General features: G+C 31.5%; 3 protein-coding genes across 31 annotated transcripts in view; 2 read left to right on the top strand and 1 right to left on the bottom strand.

Moving 5' to 3' along the window:
* The first annotated feature begins 429 nt into the window (after window positions 1–429).
* LOC139501622 (uncharacterized) lies at window positions 430–984 on the top strand. The gene has a single exon (XM_071290782.1). It carries the CDS (start codon window positions 430–432, stop codon window positions 982–984), a length of 555 nt encoding a protein of 184 aa, XP_071146883.1.
* Window positions 985–3569: 2585 nt separating this feature from the next.
* Window positions 3570–11867, top strand: LOC139501237 (guanine nucleotide-exchange factor SEC12-like). The gene is made up of 9 exons (XM_071290246.1): window positions 3570–3728; window positions 5946–6141; window positions 7154–7362; window positions 7820–7903; window positions 8436–8548; window positions 8782–8955; window positions 9942–10014; window positions 10709–10868; window positions 11613–11867. The coding sequence occupies exons 1-9, from the start codon at window positions 3594–3596 to the stop codon at window positions 11696–11698; spliced, it is 1230 nt and encodes a 409-aa protein (XP_071146347.1). The 5' UTR covers window positions 3570–3593; the 3' UTR covers window positions 11699–11867.
* A 2969-nt stretch (window positions 11868–14836) lies between these two features.
* LOC139501401 (centrosome and spindle pole-associated protein 1-like) overlaps window positions 14837–20769 on the bottom strand; it is a 68961-nt gene continuing 63028 nt past the window's right edge. For 28 of the 29 annotated variants that reach the window (XM_071290663.1, XM_071290655.1, XM_071290614.1 and 25 more), the window contains 5 exons: window positions 20107–20175; window positions 18891–18994; window positions 18240–18345; window positions 17552–17621; window positions 14837–15949 (listed from right to left, as the gene is read on the bottom strand). In XM_071290663.1, the coding sequence (XP_071146764.1) occupies window positions 15886–15949; window positions 17552–17621; window positions 18240–18345; window positions 18891–18994; window positions 20107–20175 (413 nt within the window). In that variant the 3' untranslated portion in view covers window positions 14837–15885. Of the gene's footprint in view, window positions 15950–17225; window positions 17251–17551; window positions 17622–18239; window positions 18346–18890; window positions 18995–20106; window positions 20176–20769 lie in introns of all 29 variants that reach the window. The other variant, XM_071290454.1, reaches the window with a different exon arrangement.

Here is a 20769-nt window from a genome sequence, read left to right as displayed (position 1 = left end):
CTTTTTTAATTTACAAGAAATGCAAATAGTTAAGGTAGATCATAAGTATTATGCTGATAATTTATCTGGTATGATATTGTGAGGCAGGCAGTCAAAAGCCTTGGCCGAAAGATCTATAAACGTATTTACACTTTTGGTATTTAGCTGTATCTTGCCTCCGAATGACCTTAGATCGACTCCGAATCAACTTTTGACGTCAAGCAACAATCACTTTTGAATTGTGACGTCAAATATTTTAAATTATGATGTCAAAGTTTACGGGAACCTGTGTGATTTTACGTAATGGCGGACAAATTTGCATACAAGTGTAAATACGTCTATTAATACCGCTGCAATGTACTGGTTTTTATCAAGAGCTTCACGCTAACACTCTGAGAATTTCTCAAGGCAAAGCTACAGAAAGAATCTAGGATTGATCATGGGAAATACATGGAAGACATCATAAGCACAGACCACAAGGAGCAACCGAAACGATTTTGGTCCTACATTAAGAGCAGGAAACAAGAATCCACAGTCATTGTTACACTCAAAGACAAAGATGGACTTCTCCACAGCGATACACCAACTAAAGCTTCAATCTTAAACCAGCAGTTTCAATCTGTCTACACCAAAGAAGACATACATAATATGCCACATATAGGACCAAGTCCATTCCCAACTATGGACAACATCAGAGTCAGCCAGGCCGGAGTTTACAAGCTACGCCGTGGACTAAGACCATTCAAAGCCACTGGACCTGATGAAATTCCAGCCTATATACTCAAAGAAGCAGCTGAACACATATCACCATATCTGACCATACTTTACCAGAAATCTTTGGACACTGGAATTATTCCTGACGACTGGCGAGCTGCCAACATTGTCCCAGTCTTCAAAAAAAAGGGAAAAACACAAAGCTTCCAACTATCGGCCAGTCTCATTGACTTCGATCTGCTGCAAACTATTGGAACATATTTTTCACAGCACCATCATGGATCACTTTGACCGCCACCAGATCCTTTGTGACCATCAACACGGTTTCAGATCTAAAAGATCTTGTGAAACACAACTCCTGATAACACTAGACGAAATTGGCAAGAATTTAGACCAAGGAGAACAGACAGACATCATCCTGCTTGATTTCTCCAAAGCTTTTGGCAAAGTGCCCTAAGAGACTCCTCCAAAAATGGACTATTACGGAATACGTGGAGTAACGCTCAAATGGATACAAGACTTCCTAAGCAAGGGAACACAATCCGTTTTGCTTGAAGGGCATAAATCTGGCCCCCTAGACGTCATCTCAGGGGTGCCTCAGGGAGCAGTCATCGGACCCCTATTATTTCTGGCTTACATTAATGACCTGCCACAACCAACATCTTCTGAGGCAAGGTTATTTGCAGACGATTGCCTAGTTTATAGAAAAATAAAGAATGTAAAGGATAGCGAGACACTCCAAGACGACCTTAACAAACTCCAAGAGTGGGAATCACGATGGCAGATGAATTTCCATCCTGAGAAGTGCATTGTGATACGGATTACCAACAAAAGAAACCCACTGATAAGGAACTACCAACTACATGGTCACACACTAGATGCAGTCGAGCATGGGAAATACCTGGGAGTCACCATAAACCATGACCTACAGTGGAAGACACATATCAACGAGACGGTAGGCAAAGCATCAAGGACACTAGGCTTTCTGAGAAGGAACCTAGGACGGTGTAAACCAGAAGTCAAAGCTAATGCCTACATCACCATGGTCAGACCAACCCTTTGAATACGCCTCCTCTGTACAGGACCCTTACCAACATAACCTTGAAAAAGACCTAGAACAAGTACAGAGAAAGACAGCTAGGTTCGTGTACAATGAATACCAAGATGTATCCCCAGGTTGTGTCAGCTCTTTAATGGAGAGACTAAAATGGGAGCCTCTTAAAGATCGCCGCTGCAAAGACCTACTCACCATGTCGTACAAGATCCGCAATAGATTGGTGGATATTGACCCCTCTAATTATTACAAACCCGGAGATTCAAGGAACAGAAGAGGCCACCGCATTCACCAACAGCGCACTCTGAAAGACCAATACAGGTACTCCTTCTTCCCAAGATCAACCAGGGAATGGAACACTGACTCTACCGGAAAAAGCCACAACAGCAGCTACACTAGAAGAGTTCAAGGCCAGCCTTACCATCCTGCCAGAGGCCTTGACAGGAGCTTCACATACCTAGAACTCCTTAGACCCCAGATGTACATAGTTTTATTTGTAAATAATTTTCCTGTAAATAGCTTTTATTAAGTGAGGAGGGAAGGCCTCGTGATTTCACGAGCAAGAGTCATTTATACACTCAAGAAAAGTCCGACTGTACTGAAAGAAGAGAAGAAGAAGAAGTGAGGACTGACATCCATGCCCACGTCTAAATACACATGTATTCAGTTAATGGAATTTCATATATATTTTGAAAGATTTTAGAAAATATGGGTCAGGGTAAGACACTTACTGGTCTATAATTTGTTTTTAATAATGGGTCACTCTTTTTATGATGAAGGGGGATCACTTCGGCTTCTTTAAGTTCATCAGGAATCAGTTATTTTCAATTGACAAATTTACAAGAGTTGTCAGCTGTGATGCAATATAAGATTTACATTTTTTTACTTTTTTTTGCTGGAATACCATCAGCTCCTGTAGCCTTTTTGATGTTTATTTTATTTTAAAAAAATCTACATTTTCGTTTGATACTTTCTTGAATTCAAAATCAGAATCATGCTTTCTGTTACTCATAATTTCTTTTATACTTTGGTGATTTGAGGGGTCATATATACTACATCTGCTCCAATTTTGTCTGCTACTGTGGAGAACAAATTATAAAAAACCTTTGAAACTTCATTTGAACTATTTACAATTTTGTCATTTTCATAATAAGATTTTTTGTTCTCCACAGCTCTCTTAGATTTGGATGTATAACATTTTATAATACTTATTTATAATTTATCCATATTCTAAAATGATATGCAGATAATGTGTAATTTACAAACGGTCGAATTTTACCTATGCGAGCGTTTGACTAGACTTGCTACACGTCCCTTCCTAATTATGTTTTTTCCCAATTTTGCCCCTTTAACAATTTTACTGCTAGCCTATAACTAGGAGAATACCATTAGACTGTCTATACTGACATCTGCAGGAGGAATGGACTTGTAAAGTTTGTCTGAGGCTTGATCAAACTATTAATCTGAGAGTAAGTAAGATTGACATTTCTCCAAGGGCAATCATTAGACTGGCACTTATCAGTAAAGATATAAATAAGTAAGGAAGAAATAAACGAAAGGGAATTGTAGCGTTTGACATGACAGTGATTTTTTTTAATGTTGACCGTCGTGGTATTCTTTTTTTTTAGGATAACTCTCCGTATTTTACATGATTCGAGTGGGAAATAATCTGCACATACCTTTACACGTATCTGTTATATTTAAATAAAATAACGATTATGATCACACATTTAAGCATTGAAATATATCATTAAATAGTTTTACCACAATACAAATTGTGAAATCAATATATTTCTACAAATATAAGGAAATAGTAGGCCCGGGGTAAATCATCCAATTTGTAAACATGGCTGCAAACGGGAAAGGTGGCTTGTTGGCACGTTCAGATTTTCCACTATACACGGTGAATGCGTTAGACGAAAGACATTTTATAGTTGCAGGCGGTGGAGGTGCTGCAAAAACTGGAGTTGTGAATGCAATCGTACGTTGATTTCCATGTTAAATTCGCTTACCTGTCTTGAATATGTGGTTTTCACAATTCTTTTCATATCTTATTTTTTAATACCACTATTCCCGAGAACTACCAAAACTGAACATTGACCCGAGAACTGATAGATGTTCCCCGAAAACTTCATTCTCTGTGGTGCTTTTCTAGAATTTAAAGATATATAACTTGAGACTTGTCATTTTCCATGAAAAAAGTATAATTTTGCATCAGGAATTCTATTTTTTTTCTTTATGGTTACATATGGTAAATGTTATTATTCAAAGCTAAGAACTCTGCTTTATGAGTTTAATCATGAAATAGGAAATCTAGTCTTCTCAAACAATTCAATGCTATTGAGAATGATCTTGTAAGAGTCTAGTCCACAAGTTCCAATATTATACAGACTTTCTTATAAATGGAGAAAATTGAGTTCATAACAAGAGGAATGGTATATATATATGCCTTAAGTTACATCATAAAAGATACTCTATACTGGACTTAGTTGGCAGCTAGGATCATGATGGCAATGTCATTTAAACTCATTTAATAACTTAAAATAAAATAAAGCAATTTATTAAGTTCATGAAGTTACTATTAATCAAAAGTTTAAGGTTTAAAGTGACAATTTAATGTTAAGTATAAGCCTTGTATCCTTATATTTTTTGCAATTCTTATATTTTCAGTCTGTAAGGATGAAACTTAAGGGTTGATATAAATGGTTAAGTTGTTCTATACATGTAGGTATGCCTGAATTTAATCCATTTTTTTAGGTACATTTTGTACATTTGTACATGTATAAGGAAAATTCTACACAGCTAATAGAAATATATGTCCCAATATTAAGTGATAAAGTAACTATTGTGATAAGCTACTGATTTTCTCCCTAACTTAATTTGTTGTGTTTCTTTATTGAAGTAGGACTAATAAGGCTACTGGTGCAGTGTAAGGTAACTTGAGAGAAGTACCAATAAAGATGTGCATATTGGTTTAATTTAGAATGAAAAATAGGAAGTTGAGCTATATGCTGAGTTACAAACTGATAACTTGGTGGCACATGAAGTGTTTTTAGATTTTAGTCCACAGTGCATGAACTTTTACAGTACTATGTACATAGATTAGTTTATTATTGACGTAATAACATGTGTGCCATAAATGGAGTACAAATGTATATAGTATGGTGATGGAACAGTTCCCTGCACGTTTATAAAAGTGAATTGACATTAAGTTACTTTAAAGCTACTAGTGCCTGAAGTTTTTCAATTAAGCACCCAGCTGGGATAGCATCCTTAGCTCATATTGGATAAGACCAACTACCGTTGCATTGTAAATTGGTGGTGGGTACATCAGGCAGTGTTGATATCCTTTATACTAGTATCTTGACTGATTTGTGAAACGATTATGTTCACTGTAAATTATTCCTGCACTTACACACAGTTGCTTACAGTAAGCTACACTACAAAAGTAGTAGTACTTCAGATAGTGAAGGAAAGAATAAAGAAGAAGAGGTACAAGTCAAACGGTACCTGGTCAAATCCTTATTTAATGGAAAAGTCAAATTGGCACCTGGTTAAATTGGCATCTGGTCAAACCAGCACATATGTAAAGTAAATTTGGCATATATAATTGGTTATAATTAATTTGGCATTTATTAATATTTGATATAATATATATTATATAGATAAATCAAGGGCCAATTTGACAAGAATTCATTCTAAGGCACTGGCAAGGATTATGTTGAAATGATACAATATTGAATAACAAAAAAGTAATTTTAAAACTCAAATTGCCAGAACTTTATGTTGGGTTAGGACCTGATGATATACATATGTAATAATGATATTGTTACATGTACGTCAAGCTGTTGTGACGTTATATTAATTAAACTTTTAACTTAAGTTTTGTTGCTGGATTCTCTGATATTATGATTTATATACAAATGTATGTGGCAGGTGCAGTGCGTTTGACTTTAATCTTATTTGATTGGAATTGTTAATTCCAACCAAAGTTCATAGGGATGCTCTGGACACTCATGCACCTCTATAAATGAAAACTGACCACAATGATATACCTGATAGTGCTGAAAGTTGTGTTCGTCGCTTATAATCAATTAAATCATTTAAATTTCAAATCAGTCATGGCTGGCAAAATAGGACCATTTCTTGACCCCTGATACATGAATGACTAATGTATTATTACATTTATTTGTTTTAGGAGGTATATGAAGTAAGACAGACAGACAATAAGTTGATAGCCAGCAGTATAGGTAGACATGACACAGGAACTAAAGCTGTTATGAATGGATGTTGTCACTATGATGGTAGAAAACACATATTAGCAGCAGGATTAGATGAAAAGTGTCATACATACTCATTAAAATATAAAGTTGTTTCTCCCAAGAAAAACTCAGGTGTGTAAGTCTTCATATGTCATCTTCTGTAATATTTATAGAAACAGGTGAAAACACATTGTATGATATTTTTATTAGTATCATTTTCAACAAATATGGCTAGTATGTTGTTTTAATATGTTGTTACAAACTGAAGGTAGATAAGACATGCTTAAAATCCAGGAACCTTATTCCAATTACATGAATTATGTTTACTGTAACATGGTACATCCAATAAGTACAGTAAACTGACATTTCTTCTCTTTTTCAGAAAAATGATAAAAATTTGAGATAATAACTATTAAAACTTTTTTGTTTTATTTAAATAAAAAATTGAAATTAGAAAAAATTGAATGGAAATGTGTGGTTAGGAGAACACTACGCTTCTCTCACATACATGAAGAGATATGCCTTGCTAAGAAGTTAGAAGAGTTTCTGAATAAGCAATAGTAACATGAGTAAGGGAAAAGGAATTAGGTATGAACTGAATGTTGACTTTTAGATGTATTTTTCTTATTTACACTGTTGGGTTGCTGTGTTATTATCGTACATATGCAAGTCTTGAATTTACCTTCAGCCTCATGAACTCGGTGTTCTTTTCCCATATCTGCGTCCCATCTCATATTGCGTAATAGGAGTCGCACATCTGTATCATTTTTAACAAGTCATTCCCTGTTGAATTTTTTGTCAAAGTAATCGCTACAACTTTACATGCAAAGATCTGGGAAAAGCACACAGATTTGAGGCTTGACATACCTAACTATTTGACTCTTACATAAATACCCCAGAATCATCTTTCGTTCATATCATAAACTGTTGAATTTTTTGTCAAAGTCATCGCTACAACTTTACATGCAAAGATCTTGGAAAAGGACACAGATCTGAGGCTTGACATATATAACTATTTGACTCTTACATAAATACCCCAGAATCATCTTTCGTTCATATCATAAACTTACATTAAATATTTCATCAGTTTCTTGTTTAAGAAATGAAAAAAAAACTGAGTTCTGTAATCTTTTCATTATGATAGGTAAAACAGATGACACAGTTCGGAAAAGAAAATCTAATGATGGCACTGAAGAAAATGGAACTAAACAAATTAACTTTGACATTGAAGAATTAGACAGTTTTGAAACCGACTTTAATAAAGATGGAAGTTTTCAGAAAACTGTACAATTTAGTATGGATCAGAAATTTTTAGCAACAGGTGGTGCTGATGGGTTTCTTCGTGTTTGGAAGGTATGGAATGTCTTGAAAATGTTGAAGATTGAAATAAAAGAAAATATGCTGCATAGTGTATACTGATATACCTTTAACATAACTGGGCATCAATCAGTTTAATTATTTCTTTTCATACACTGAATATATTAAAAGTTATTTGTTCGACTTTTTAAAGTTTGTTAATTTGTTGATGTTACCAAGCAGTGTGTTTTTTCAATGCACAGATAAGCAGGATTGACATATAACAAAGAATTCACTCAAATCAGTTGTGAGCCTTGGCTGTGATATTTCCTTTGGTTAAGTGGGTGAATATCCCCTACTGTTTTTGTTTAATTGAGAATAAGGTCGGATTTAAATATATAAATTTGTTTTTTTTTAAGATCTGAATTTTGTATCCATGTACCAATTTTACCATAGGATATTTAATAAACAATGATAAACACAGATAGATCAAAAGTTGTATATATTATTACAGTACCCTGAATTGAGTAAGATATTTGAAGTCCATGCACACAAAGGAGATATTGATGATGTAGCCATCAGTCCTGCAAATGATAAGGTAAGTGATTTGTATTTATTTAACTTATATCTCAATAAAGGGAGACATTATGTTTTTGTAATATTTTTTCTATGGTTTCTTATTCTCATAGAACCTTGTCAGAGGTATTTTTATAACATTTTTATGAAGTGTTACCCTTGTCCTTCCCATTATACACCGTGTATGCCTCCACAGTTCTCTTACTTAAAGTTTGCCTCAAACAAATGTTATGAAAATTATACACATTGCTTATTACCACAAAACTCAGATCAAATTAGAATTTGGGTAGTGTCACTTTTACCGTTCTTGAGTTATGTCCCTTTATAATGTTAAATACAAGTTGGGGCTTTTCCCAATTTATTTTCACTTCCAGCACTTTTCACTTGTGTGTACAATAAAAAAAATCTGTTTTTTGTTTTTCAGAAAAGGTAGGTTCATTTGATTATACATAATTATGTTGGCCTTAAGTTAGAATTTTATCTATTTATTGCATTTAAGAACCAATCAAATTTTTATGTTAAATATGTGGTCAATAGCTACTTTTATATGATAGATAGTAACAGTTTCTAGAGACCACTGTGCCTGTGTATGGAACGCTAAAGAGGGGAGTAAAGACTGTGAGCTCAAATGGCCGTTAAGTGATCAGTATCGGCATAGAGCATGCAAGTAAGTTATACCTGATCATTTAGGCTTTGTTTGTAAGTAAAGTACTTAGACTTGTAATGCATAAAAGCTGAAAACATGGGCTTGAAAGCATATTTAAACCAATTATTTTTCAAGGATATAGAAATATATTAATAAAGTACTTTCACAGAATTGTATGTTATTTAACATTTTCGCAAGATCTTCATCTTAAATGGTTTCAAGCAGAACATTAAATTTACCAAAAAATATTTCAGATATGGTTTAATAGAGGGAAGCAAAGAACATTATAACTTGTACACAATCAGTATACCTGTAAAAAGATCGCAGAATCCAGCACCTTGTTACCTTGCTATGTGGGATAGTAAAAAATTTACAGTTAAACGAATGGTCAGTACTGGAATAGAGGTGCTGTCAGCATTGGCTATCAGGTGAATTATTAACAATCTTGGAGATATGCTTTACAGCATTGACTCTCCGGTTAATTGTTTTACAGCATTGACTCCCTAGTTAATTGTTTTACAGCGTTGACTCTCCGGTTAATTGATTTAAATCGGCGAAGCCAATAAAACCATCAAATATTAATAGGGGAGGGGGGTTTACTGTTTTCTGATGATTTTGTTGTGAATATAAAACTGAATTTTCCCCCAAATTTTACAGCTTTTTTGCTAGATATCCTACCACAGACATGAAAAAATATAAACTGCAGAATCACAACGCAATAATATGAAACTAGTTTATTGATGATTTGATATTGTTTCAAGTAGACTAGAAATGAAATAACTTGATAATAAATGATTTGCACATTCAAAATAACCTGACATGTTGGTACTAGCTCAATACAAAATTTTTAAATGAAGATATTCTTATTTACAGTGTAAATACCGACTTTAGAGAAAAAAAAAGGATTAAACTAAGCTTCTACATAAAATATGTAATAAGTGAATAACCTTTATAACCCCCAAGGGTGACTGGGGAATAGAAATATGGTCAATTGGTCTCCTTCCGACCGTCAGTAAAACGCTTGCCAAAGTGGGGCGTCCGTTTGGCTGTGTGGGATGTATCAAGTTCGCAGTCACGTCCGATCAGATTGGGGACGTTTAATCCGATGCCTCGTGTAAGGAGAGTGCCACGCTCTTTGCACGTTAAGAAATCTTGCAACAACTCTTTGAGGGGTCCGTAGGTGACCTGTTGCAAGGCAAAATTTCTGTCCCTATCCAATATACCCTCATTTTCTAGTGGCAGTCCAAATTTCCCCGACCATCATCCCTAAAGGCCTCTATTATGACAATACCTACCTATAGTATTAATTGTGAACTTGTTCTCGTCCTGAATATGCATGAAATATTTGCCACTGGACGTTAAGCAATCAACAATCAATCAATCAATAACCTTTATATGGTTGTTTCTATTGTAGTGATGATGGGACTTATGCAGCTGTAGGTACAATCTCAGGAAGTGTGGCAGTCTTTATCTCTTTTAGTTTACAGGTAAACATAATTTCTCACTTGGTTTATAAGTATTAAACATTTTCTCATTTATATTAAAGGTAACCCATTTCTCATTTAGTTGACCACAATAATATTTTCGACTTTTAGATAAACCTATGATATCAAAAATGTTGACACAAAAAATGAATGTGATTTTTTACTTGCTTTATTTAGTGTTTAAGTTTTTTGGAATCTAGTAGCTTTCAAGAGTTTTTTTTTAAATCAAGGCCGTAACAAAAAAAATTACTTTGAGCCACACCACAGATCTCAAATTTCAAACATTTACGTGGGCTATGCAAAGATATTTTAAAGAAATCAACTAATTGGAATGCTGTCAAGCTTCCTTTTGTGAAATAAAATGATATGTATAAAGCACAACACAAACAGTTTTAAGATGTATATATGAATATCTCTGTATATTGTCTTGTAAGTGCAACGTCTTCTTCAGAGGATGTAAATATTGATTAAACTTTACATAGAACACTATAAAAAATATAATTCCAGTCCAACTTGTGAAAGGAGAGATAATCAATTTACTAACTTCAATATGGAAGTATTGTGTGGTAGGGGCATCATTATGTGAGTTAATTCAATGTTTTAGTTATATAAAAGATTTTGAAACAAATATTTTGCTTGTGTCTTTTTTGCTCTTCAGCTTAAGATTTATTATTAATAGTATCCTTTTTAATTTCAGAAATTATATAGTGTCAGTGAGGCCCACAATATATTTGTAACAGGTTTAGATTTTTTACCGAGTTCGAAAGCCACAGAGGCAGTGACGGGAGATAAAGATTTTACGCTACTCAGTATATCAGCTGACAATACCATTCGTGTTCATCAAGTTGCCAAACGCGGTTAGTATTATAGCATTAGAAACATTTAAAAAAATGCTTTAAAAATTATAACTCTTTTATTTATGTTCTTTCAACAACTGTTGACCATTTGATTTTGTATTTGTAAAGAATTCAAGCAGTCATGTTGTTGTACTGTACACATTCTTTGTGTAGGTTGATACTTGAGTTTCTGGCATTTAAAATTTAGGGCTTATATGCCATTTGCATTTCCCTGTGACAAAACAGTGTGATTTTTAAAAATTATCACTGATATTGATTAATTCAGACCACACGATCGGTTGTCCTAACAAAATAATGCATTTGTATCCATTGGTGTAAAAGTGTAATTTGAATACATTCAATTAGTGGTGTATTTCTATGTTATTGAATATTTGTTAAATGAGTAAATATCTCTGAATAAAAATGGATAAATGGAGATGTAGGATACATATATATCAATCAGACAGCAACGTACATGTAATTACCCAGAAACCAAGACATTTATACAAGCATCCCAACATTTCTTACTATCCTTTTGTTCAGAATTAAAAGCAGTCTAGGAAACAAAAGTTAAGATAATACATTGTATAGTGAATTGATAAAAGATAATACTTATACATTGTATAGTGAATTGCTAAAAAAAAAATATTCAAGGAATGTAAGTCTCACTGTATATTATGCAAGATTGATTCTCTTGCAAGGTACAGTACGTTTTTTTGTGTCCTAATTTTTATTTTTTCAAATTTTCTATACTTTTAATTACAGGATCATACAGTATAGTGTTATTGCTTATTGGACTGGTAGTTATAGTTGTGTTATTATTCATCTTCATGGCAGAAATGGGATTATGACAAGAGTTATCCCCCATTCTCAGATGGCAGCCATTAACATTCCATCAAAACTAGTGGATCTGATTGGTAGATCATCATTTAATTAATTGAACTTCAAAGTGAATTAAAATTACAATGCTGTGATAAACAATTAACTTTTTATATTGATCTTATTAAAAGGGATGAGGTATACAATATTTTATATGCTTTACAATGTACTAAATATAACTTTCAATCATGATATCAGCTGGCTGGTTATTTATTATTATTCTCAGAACTCTGGTATTATAAAATAGATATGGTCGACCACTGAAAAAAAATGTTACATTTTCTGGTTGTTACAAAATTTTTACTGTATCTGGTTATGAAAAATATTATTATTGTAAATTCTTAGCTGAAAAAGGGAGCTAGCTTGTTGATAGTGGAAAATAACTATATCAGTTTGTTCCATTTTTCGAAAAATACAGGAAATTCACTTTTAGAAATGGATGATTTCATGAGCAGTGGCACTGATATTGCTTTTTGATATAAACAAACCAATTTACTTACTTCTCACTGTCAGATAGGCTATTTCGAAATTATTATGTCACCAATTTTACCGTAATAACAATTGGGGAAAATTGCAATATAAAACAGACGCATTTAAATTATTCATTAACTGTTGAAGTTTAATTTCTACTGGTTATATTTTATGTACTTTATTTAACTTCTAGAAAGACCTATTTCTGAAATAATTTGATATAAACAAGGACTGATTTCACTGGCTTAGAATCAAATGTCAACATTTAACTGTCAATTGTTATTGAAAAGAAAACTATAATTTTTACACAGATAGATAAAAGATTATCATGTCCTAAACAATTTATGTGAGGTGACATTCATGTTGGGTTTTTGTCTCCCTGTCACAAAAAAATCTGCATAAAGCTAATAATTTTACTCAGGAATTGAACACCAGTCCATAGTATTTCTTGTTAAGAAGTTTTACATCCCCTATGTTATTTGATGTTCCACAAAGCAATCTCGTGACTTTTCATTTTTACATATTACAAGAAAACGTAGTAATTGTCTTTGGAATAGGCAGAAATTCAGCATAATTCCTTCATATTGATATTAGTTGTTGTTATCCTTCCATTTGATCATTTTCATCAGGTACCTTTCTATTACATGTACTTTTCATTGTCAATGGAAACTCAATGGAAAGTTATGAAATAAATTTAAAGAATTGCATTAACATGTTTAACATGTAATTGTGTGTTTCAATTTTATATTTCATTTTTCAGTTATTCGTATAGAGTTACATCTTATAATATTGGACACTTATGTTTTAAAGCATAAAACCAACTTATTTTGTCATATTAGAACCAGCCTTTCTCTAGTCTTTGAATATGTTTTAGATACACTTGTTTAAAAATTGTAATTTTATTTAGTTCTTGTAGAGGTTATTTTATCTGTTAAAGGTTATATATTTATTTATTTTTATTTATTAAATGATTTATGAAATCACTATGTATGAAAAATATCAAGCAAATAAATAAAAATTGAAACTTTCTTCAGTTGTGTTTGTTTCAGAATTTAAAATCCTTCTAGGACTGGCTTAAGTTTCCAGATCATAAAACTACATATGAAGCAAATTAACAGATTGCATTGCACACAACATTCTATACATCCTATCCATGTCCTTTTCACAAAATTTGTCAATGAAATAAAAACTGATATTCAAGTTACAAATGAAGTGTATGTGAATAATCATTAACTATTAAGAAAATTACTTAATTTGTGCATAGTGCATGAATCTATTCATTCTAAAAATATCAATGATGTCATTGTAAAACATATATTTAAAATTGGGGTTCAGCTAAAATGATGAAAAAAAGGTCTAATTCATAATTTCATAATCCAATGCTTAATACAATGCAATGTTTAGTTTTTAATTCCAACAGCATAACCATGGCAATTTATTCCCATTTGCATGAAGGGAGGTAATCCTGTTCCTTCATGTTAAATGGGAGATAATTCATTTACCTCAACGTTGCCATATGGTTAAATGTCTTGTAAGAAAACTCCTAAAATACTAGATTGAAATTAATGAAAATTTACACAGCTGTAGAACACTACTAGATGATCCGCATAAAGAAATATAACCCAGGAATAACTTGTGAAACAGGAGATCATAAAATTTGGAGGGCAGAAGGTATCCTTCAAAAGTTTTATTTTCATTCATTAATTTGTTTTCACCACTCCACTCTTATTATCCCAATCTTGACCGTAACAAGATGATTTAATGAAACCTTCCAAGAATCTTCAGTATCCAATGCAATGTGCACTTGTCATTTTATTTATTTCAATACCACCATGGAATGAATGATCTTGAAACTGTCCCGTGTGAGCATGGTTCCCTTCAATGCAGGGTTTGAACATATAATTCCTTGCAGGGTCAAACTTTAAGCTATAAAACTGGTATTTCCTGCCTCTCTGCTGAGCACATGTCATTTAGGAGTAAGAGCAAAGGCATGTTGGTTTGCTGTCAGAACAATGTGTCCAGTATGGTGACATTTTTTCCTATGGACTGGTACCTTATGAACTATTTCTATGGATTAATTATTATTCCTCGGATACCAATTTTTGTGGATTTTTTTCTGAGACAAGTGCCTATAAATGATAGATGTTTACTTTTATTTTCATGCTTACTTTCACATATGTTGCACAAGAAAATGCTTTCCTCTCCTTTATTCTAACTTAAAATTTGAAGATCCCGTAACTTGATCAATTGTAATACTAAGTACCCCAAGTACCATGTAATTGATTTTGCAGGTACATGTTTGTAAACAAACCGAGATCGCAATATTCTCACACCAGTCAGGAAATGTGAAAATAGCACAAAAATTAGAGAAAGTGTGTTCTTGTATTGTGCTGTTGGACCACTGTCCCAGGTTAGGCTCAATCCAGCTTGGGTAACCCTGCCTGATTCTGTATGGGCATGTCAGGATCCTGTAATTTAGTGGTTGTTGATTGTTGCCGTGTAACATATTCTTTTCGTTCATCATTTTGTACGTAAATTAGGTCATAAGTTTTCTCGTTTAAATTGTTTTACATTTGTCATTTTGGGGCTTTTTAAAGCTGACTATGTCATATTGCAGAAAAAAGCTTTCAAAAATCAAATAGATTCCAATATTTTTATTTCTATAAAAATATGTCATTGCACTGTTAATTGTTAACAGTGACTTACAAATAACAAATATGGACGAATTATTACACCAGCCACAGTTCTGATAAACAATGTTAGAACATCACAAAATATTAATCAAACCAAAAATCTTCATAAGTATTGCTGTTATTTAATCACTTGACTGGGTATGGCAAACTAATTTTCTGATGTCAGTAATGTTGGTAAACATATTAAAAATCTATATTAACACGTTAAATAAGATAAAACAAATTAATTAAAATGTATAACACAAATAAGATTTATAAAGATTTTTTTGATAAATAAATAAAATGTCATTACTGATGTGTAAAACAAGATGAAGACAAAAACATGTGGCTAGGTTATCACAGATAATTTGACTAAACCTGAGATTTCAGATCTCATAACAATAATATACTACATGTATATAGATAACATATCTAATTCTTCAGTTCAGATATTTACAATTCTGACTGGCAGTGAATTATGTATGTCTATAAAACATACTCATAACTCTTCATTATTTCTACGGACGTTATACAAATTTTGCATCAATAATGATTTCCATTTCTATGTAATAAAGTTATGGTTGAAACTGCTCTACTTTTTTTATTTCTCGGCCTCTCATTGACAGACTACATATGTTTAAATTTTTGCTGATTTCTTTCACGTTATATTTTCTCTCTTTCTCTCTCTCTCTCTAAAATTCATTTCATGAAATTATGTAAAAATAAATTATTAAATAATTAGCACTAAAAATGAATTTGCCACCTGTATTACATTGTATATATACTCAATAGTACCTAGTTTATACAATAAGTACAATCATAGGAATGTAATGTTTTCATTGATATTATTGCCATAACAATCACTTTCATGATATTTTCATACAAATGCATGTGTTATTCTCACAATATCAAATTATCTACAAATAAATATGCATTCATTTACAAGGCTTAAATATATTGTGTAACATCATTTAATAATGTCATGTTAAGCATTCTTAGGATGCAGATCTTTGTCTCTAAAATGCTTTACTTCCTGGTCGTAACCATGAATCATCTTGGAGTGTCTGGCCGGACGGAGGTCTACAAAAGATATACAGTTTTGTATAAATAACTGAAAATGATATTTTATCTGACAAATCTATTCCCAGTATTTAAACTGGTTCCAAATGATATCATGTATAAAAAATAGTACTTTTATTGTTGTATTCAATGGAAAAACTGAAATAAAGATCCATTGTTTTTTCACAATAGTTCAACATATAAGACTTTTAAGCTGCATTTCAGTTTTAAAATGTGCAAAATTCAGCATCATTCTTTTCTGCAAAACATTAACTGTACATATAAGCAGGAAAAACTGACCACAGGTAGTTGTAATCTTAATCATTATATATATCACTTAAAATATACACTGATTACTTAAAAATTACCAGTACTTCTGACCTGACCTAACTTTTTAAAATATAATTGTCAAAATGCAAACATGAAACAAAATAAAATTATACACTCAAATGCACCCATCTAAGCTGTTCCAAATCACATATCATTTTTTTTTTAAATTGAGAGTTAGCAACCATAGCAAGATAATTTGATAATTTTTGTAGTTTGCACATGACATGGATGGCTATACACCAATACAATAACTTCATATGTTGATTGTATAACATCTGTTTGAAACAAAAAATGATTATCTTTGAAAAGGCTAAGCATAATTGTTTTTTCTATCTATACAAAAATTTGTAGCATTATAAGATCTTATAAGAAAATATTTTAAAATATAAATTTGAAACTAAAAAAATAAAGTAAAAGAAGGTAAATCACACAAGACACAAAGAATAAAGACATAAAAAAAATCTGTACCAAAAGAACCGTTAACAGGGCAATGCTAACTGATGTACAGTCTCTAATTATACTTATACACAAAAGTAGAAAATAAAACACAGAACATGAATTTAAACTTATAAACTAATACTAGTGAACAAATTTTACATTTCCTTGTGTTTTCTTATATCTTAGTTGAAGGTAAGTTTTGTAAAACTTCAACCTGATAATGCAATTGTTGAAATAAAATATTTAATTAATTCTTAGAAAGTTATTGAAATTATTGTTTTTCTCGAATTTGTATTATATTCCAGTTGCTGTTGAAAGTGACTAATTGAATTTAATAATAATAATGAATTTTTAATTCTTTATTTAAAGTTGGTAAACTTACAACACAGTTATTTTTTTGGAAAGGTCAATTATTTTTTTATGATTCACTGACATTATTTACTATTTAAAAAAAAAGAAATAAAAGGCTTTAAAAAAAACAATACACTGAATTAAAAAAACCAAGACAAGACAGTCTACATTTACTCACATTCCCGGCTTTTCCAGGAGCAGGACTTTTAAAAGACATTTACAATACAGGACAACATCAAATTACATTCATCAGCTGAGATTAACAGTTGTATTATGAGGATCAACCTTACAGATGATTTTTATGTTAAAATAAGATGAAAGAAATTGTAGAAATTTCCTTTAAAATTAAATTTGTGAAAGAGCTAGTAAATGATCATACATAAATATATTATGTGTAAGCTATAAAAATCTGTTTCTCAATTTTACTAATCTTTTTTGTGTGACATATCTTTTACATTATTGTGGTAAAATCAATGACCTTCACCCTTTATTATTTTGTTTTACCTGTTATATCTTTGTTTTGCCATAAATCTGTCTAAGATATCATCAGGATCAGCTATTGAAACATCATCAGCTGAAAAATATACATGTATTGGTAATCAGTTATCAGGTTTTCAGAAATATTTAAATTACAGGAAAAGATGAATAAAAGGATTTAATATAAATAAACCAATAATTCCTATGAATTTTCATATACATTTCCTATTGACATCCTCCAATTTAGTGTTGTACTGTTGTGTAATTTAGTAAAGTGCAGCAAGTCATCTAAATAATTTAAATCAGACCTACTGCCAACCACTTTGAAAAATCAGTTAAACCCAAGTAAAAAAAAAAGGGGAAAGAATTCCTCAAACAATTTTATTAAAACAGTTTTACAACTTCAATATGTGTTTGATCTTTCTGTGAAGTTCAAGGTAATGGGCTGAAAACTGTAGATGATAACACAAAATAGCTACATCCAATACATCACTATGAGCGGGTTTGAACTTTGTCCAAAAAGTTGTAAAGGCATTGAACAAACTATAAGAAACCTGCTACAATGTACCATCACCAAATTTCTTAAAGAACAAAACCATTAAATGTTTAAATGATTCAGTGTTCATCTTTAGTCATCTTCCATACAGCACTGAAAATTAACCTCTTTCCATCAGGCTACCTTACACCCATCGTACAACCATATTTTATAACTTACTGTTCATCTGATGTAATCTCCGTAACCTAGCATCATTTTTCTTCTGTATTCTGTCAACATCTAAACTTGTTGTAGATCCCATAGGGTTTAATGATATGCTTTCAGGCTAAAACAGAAATAGGGTTCAGTAAATAAAACTCTGAGAAAGAGCACATACTTGTGTGCAATTCTGTTCAAATGTGATTCTAAAAATTGAGAATGGAAATGAGGAATATGTCAAAGAGACAACAACCCGACCAAAAAGCTGATAACCTATGGGTCTTCAATGCAGCAAGAAAATCATGCACCAGGAGGTGGTCCTCAGCTGGCCCCTAAACATAAATGTGTCTTTTTGACTACATATACATGTACATCTGGATAACAACCATAACATTCCCTTTAACTGATCTCAAACCAATTCTAACAAAGAATAATTAATTTTAATAACTTATCCTATTAATCCAGAAATTTCCATTACACTTAATTTTAGCAGTTCTATTTAAAAACTTTTGTTACTGGGGATATTTGTACTAAATATTTACACTTATAAAATAACAGTTAAAATCTTTGTAAAAAGTTTTAAAAATTAAAACATTTTTTTGTTTAAAGCATTAAAACTTAGCTCCAAAATTATGCAATATTCAATTTCTAATTATTTAAAATATTGTGTACCCTTGGGCTAAGAGGAAGTCTTTCTCTCCTTCTCATTCTTGCTGAGTCATTACGTTTGGGTAAATCTTCAAAGTCTTCAGGGAAATGGTTGACTGTATCTACATCTGAAATAATGGTAGGATACAAACATGTTGAGAATTAAAGATGTATATGAAGTATATATAATAATAAAACTCATATAAACAAAGATATAGATAAGAAGAAATGCTAAAACATATAAACATATTTAAAAGTGTTTTCTTTCAGAAATTAAGTTTTTATCAAATGCTTAATCGAAATTTTTGCAGCTTTATAAAAATTTAAGCAAAATAATGTAACCAGTGTGTTTAATAAAAAAAAATCTCAATGTGCACAAACTAATTTCAACATAAAATGGACATGTACGTAAGTTCTCAAAAATGAAACTTTGAAAAGAATAATATATCATGCTGCATATGCATTTAGAACCCCATAGCCTTATTTACTTTCTATTGTGAATTTTAATTTAGCTATCACCCCATTTGATCCCAAGCTATGTTCTAAGCTAGTCCTATTTCACATGCACTTTTATCTAGAATAATCTGTTCACTCCACAAAACCTAGTTCTGTTAGATGCCACACCAGTGTATTATCTGACTTAGATCATCCACAGCATAAAGTTTAGGTATTAATTAGATGTCAGTAAAAAACAAAACTGAAATTATTTTGTAGCCAAATGATGGAAAACATAAGGTTGAGAATGAACACCAAAAAAACTTTCTGATGGTTAAAATTATAAAAGATCAACCTTAAAAATAACATAAACAGACATACATAGAAACAACACACAGTACATATACAAAAGCAATATACAAAGGACAAGCACAAATAATAAAATGATAAAGCAAGAAATTCTAGTACTGTCTCTCAAGTTTTGTATGTGAATAGTTTTAAATTTATAATATGATCATAAAATGTAATCCTTTTTGAACATGTTACCAGCTTAAGGAAATCAAAATAATTCTATAACCAACAGGTTTTTTAATAGTTACAAAGATTATGCTTTTTTCTATAATTTCTGGTTTGTATTAGAAAATTTAATCAACAATTCTATAGTGTTCAAATTAAAACATAAATTGGAAGCTAAAACACAATATATATATATGTAAGTGGCTTTACCAAAATCTAGGCTGTTTTATTATTACTAGAGAAACAGTACTATGTTAGTTCTGGTGAAATGGTGGATACTAAAACAAACCTATAAATGCACTGTTGGAATTCAGCATGGACTTTGGACTCATAGTCCCCTGTCGTCCAGTACCATAGTCTGTGGGAGAATCGTGCAGTGTTAGTCGCCAATGAGATCATGTGACAAACGTATACATTAAGTAGATCTTGCTTAAATTCAAGTTACTTATTGAAATTTACAGAAAAAATATTTATTTCTTGTTTAATCTGTATTAAAAAACAGCTTGTCACAAACACTTATTCTTAAGTTCAGCACCACATCTGACATCCACTAAAGGTAAATATATTCTGGGGTAACAACGGCAATAATTGACAATGAACTCTCATATTTTCAGACATTTTTGTTAGAATCATCAATATTTTCAAGTAAATAAAGAGTAAAACGTAATCACTGATAACTTAGAAATAAATTATTCATGCTTTGCATAAATAAAATTCTGGCTTTTAGGGTTTTTGTAAAAAATAATTTCAGATGCATTCTTAAAATTAGCAATACAAATATTTAAATTTGCAAAATTATTTTTGTTCTTCACTGTTTATTATATCAATTCATGATCACACTTCTTAACTAACTTTTATAAAGAATATGATCCAAGAAAGTTTATAAATTTAGTAAACAATAACAAGTAGTATACATTCTACAGATCCTTTCTTGGACCAAATAAAGCTGAAA

Source organism: Mytilus edulis, chromosome 1, assembly GCF_963676685.1.
Source record: "Mytilus edulis chromosome 1, xbMytEdul2.2, whole genome shotgun sequence".
Lineage (NCBI taxonomy): Eukaryota > Metazoa > Mollusca > Bivalvia > Mytilida > Mytilidae > Mytilus > Mytilus edulis.
This window is presented reverse-complemented; position numbering and strand designations above follow the sequence as displayed.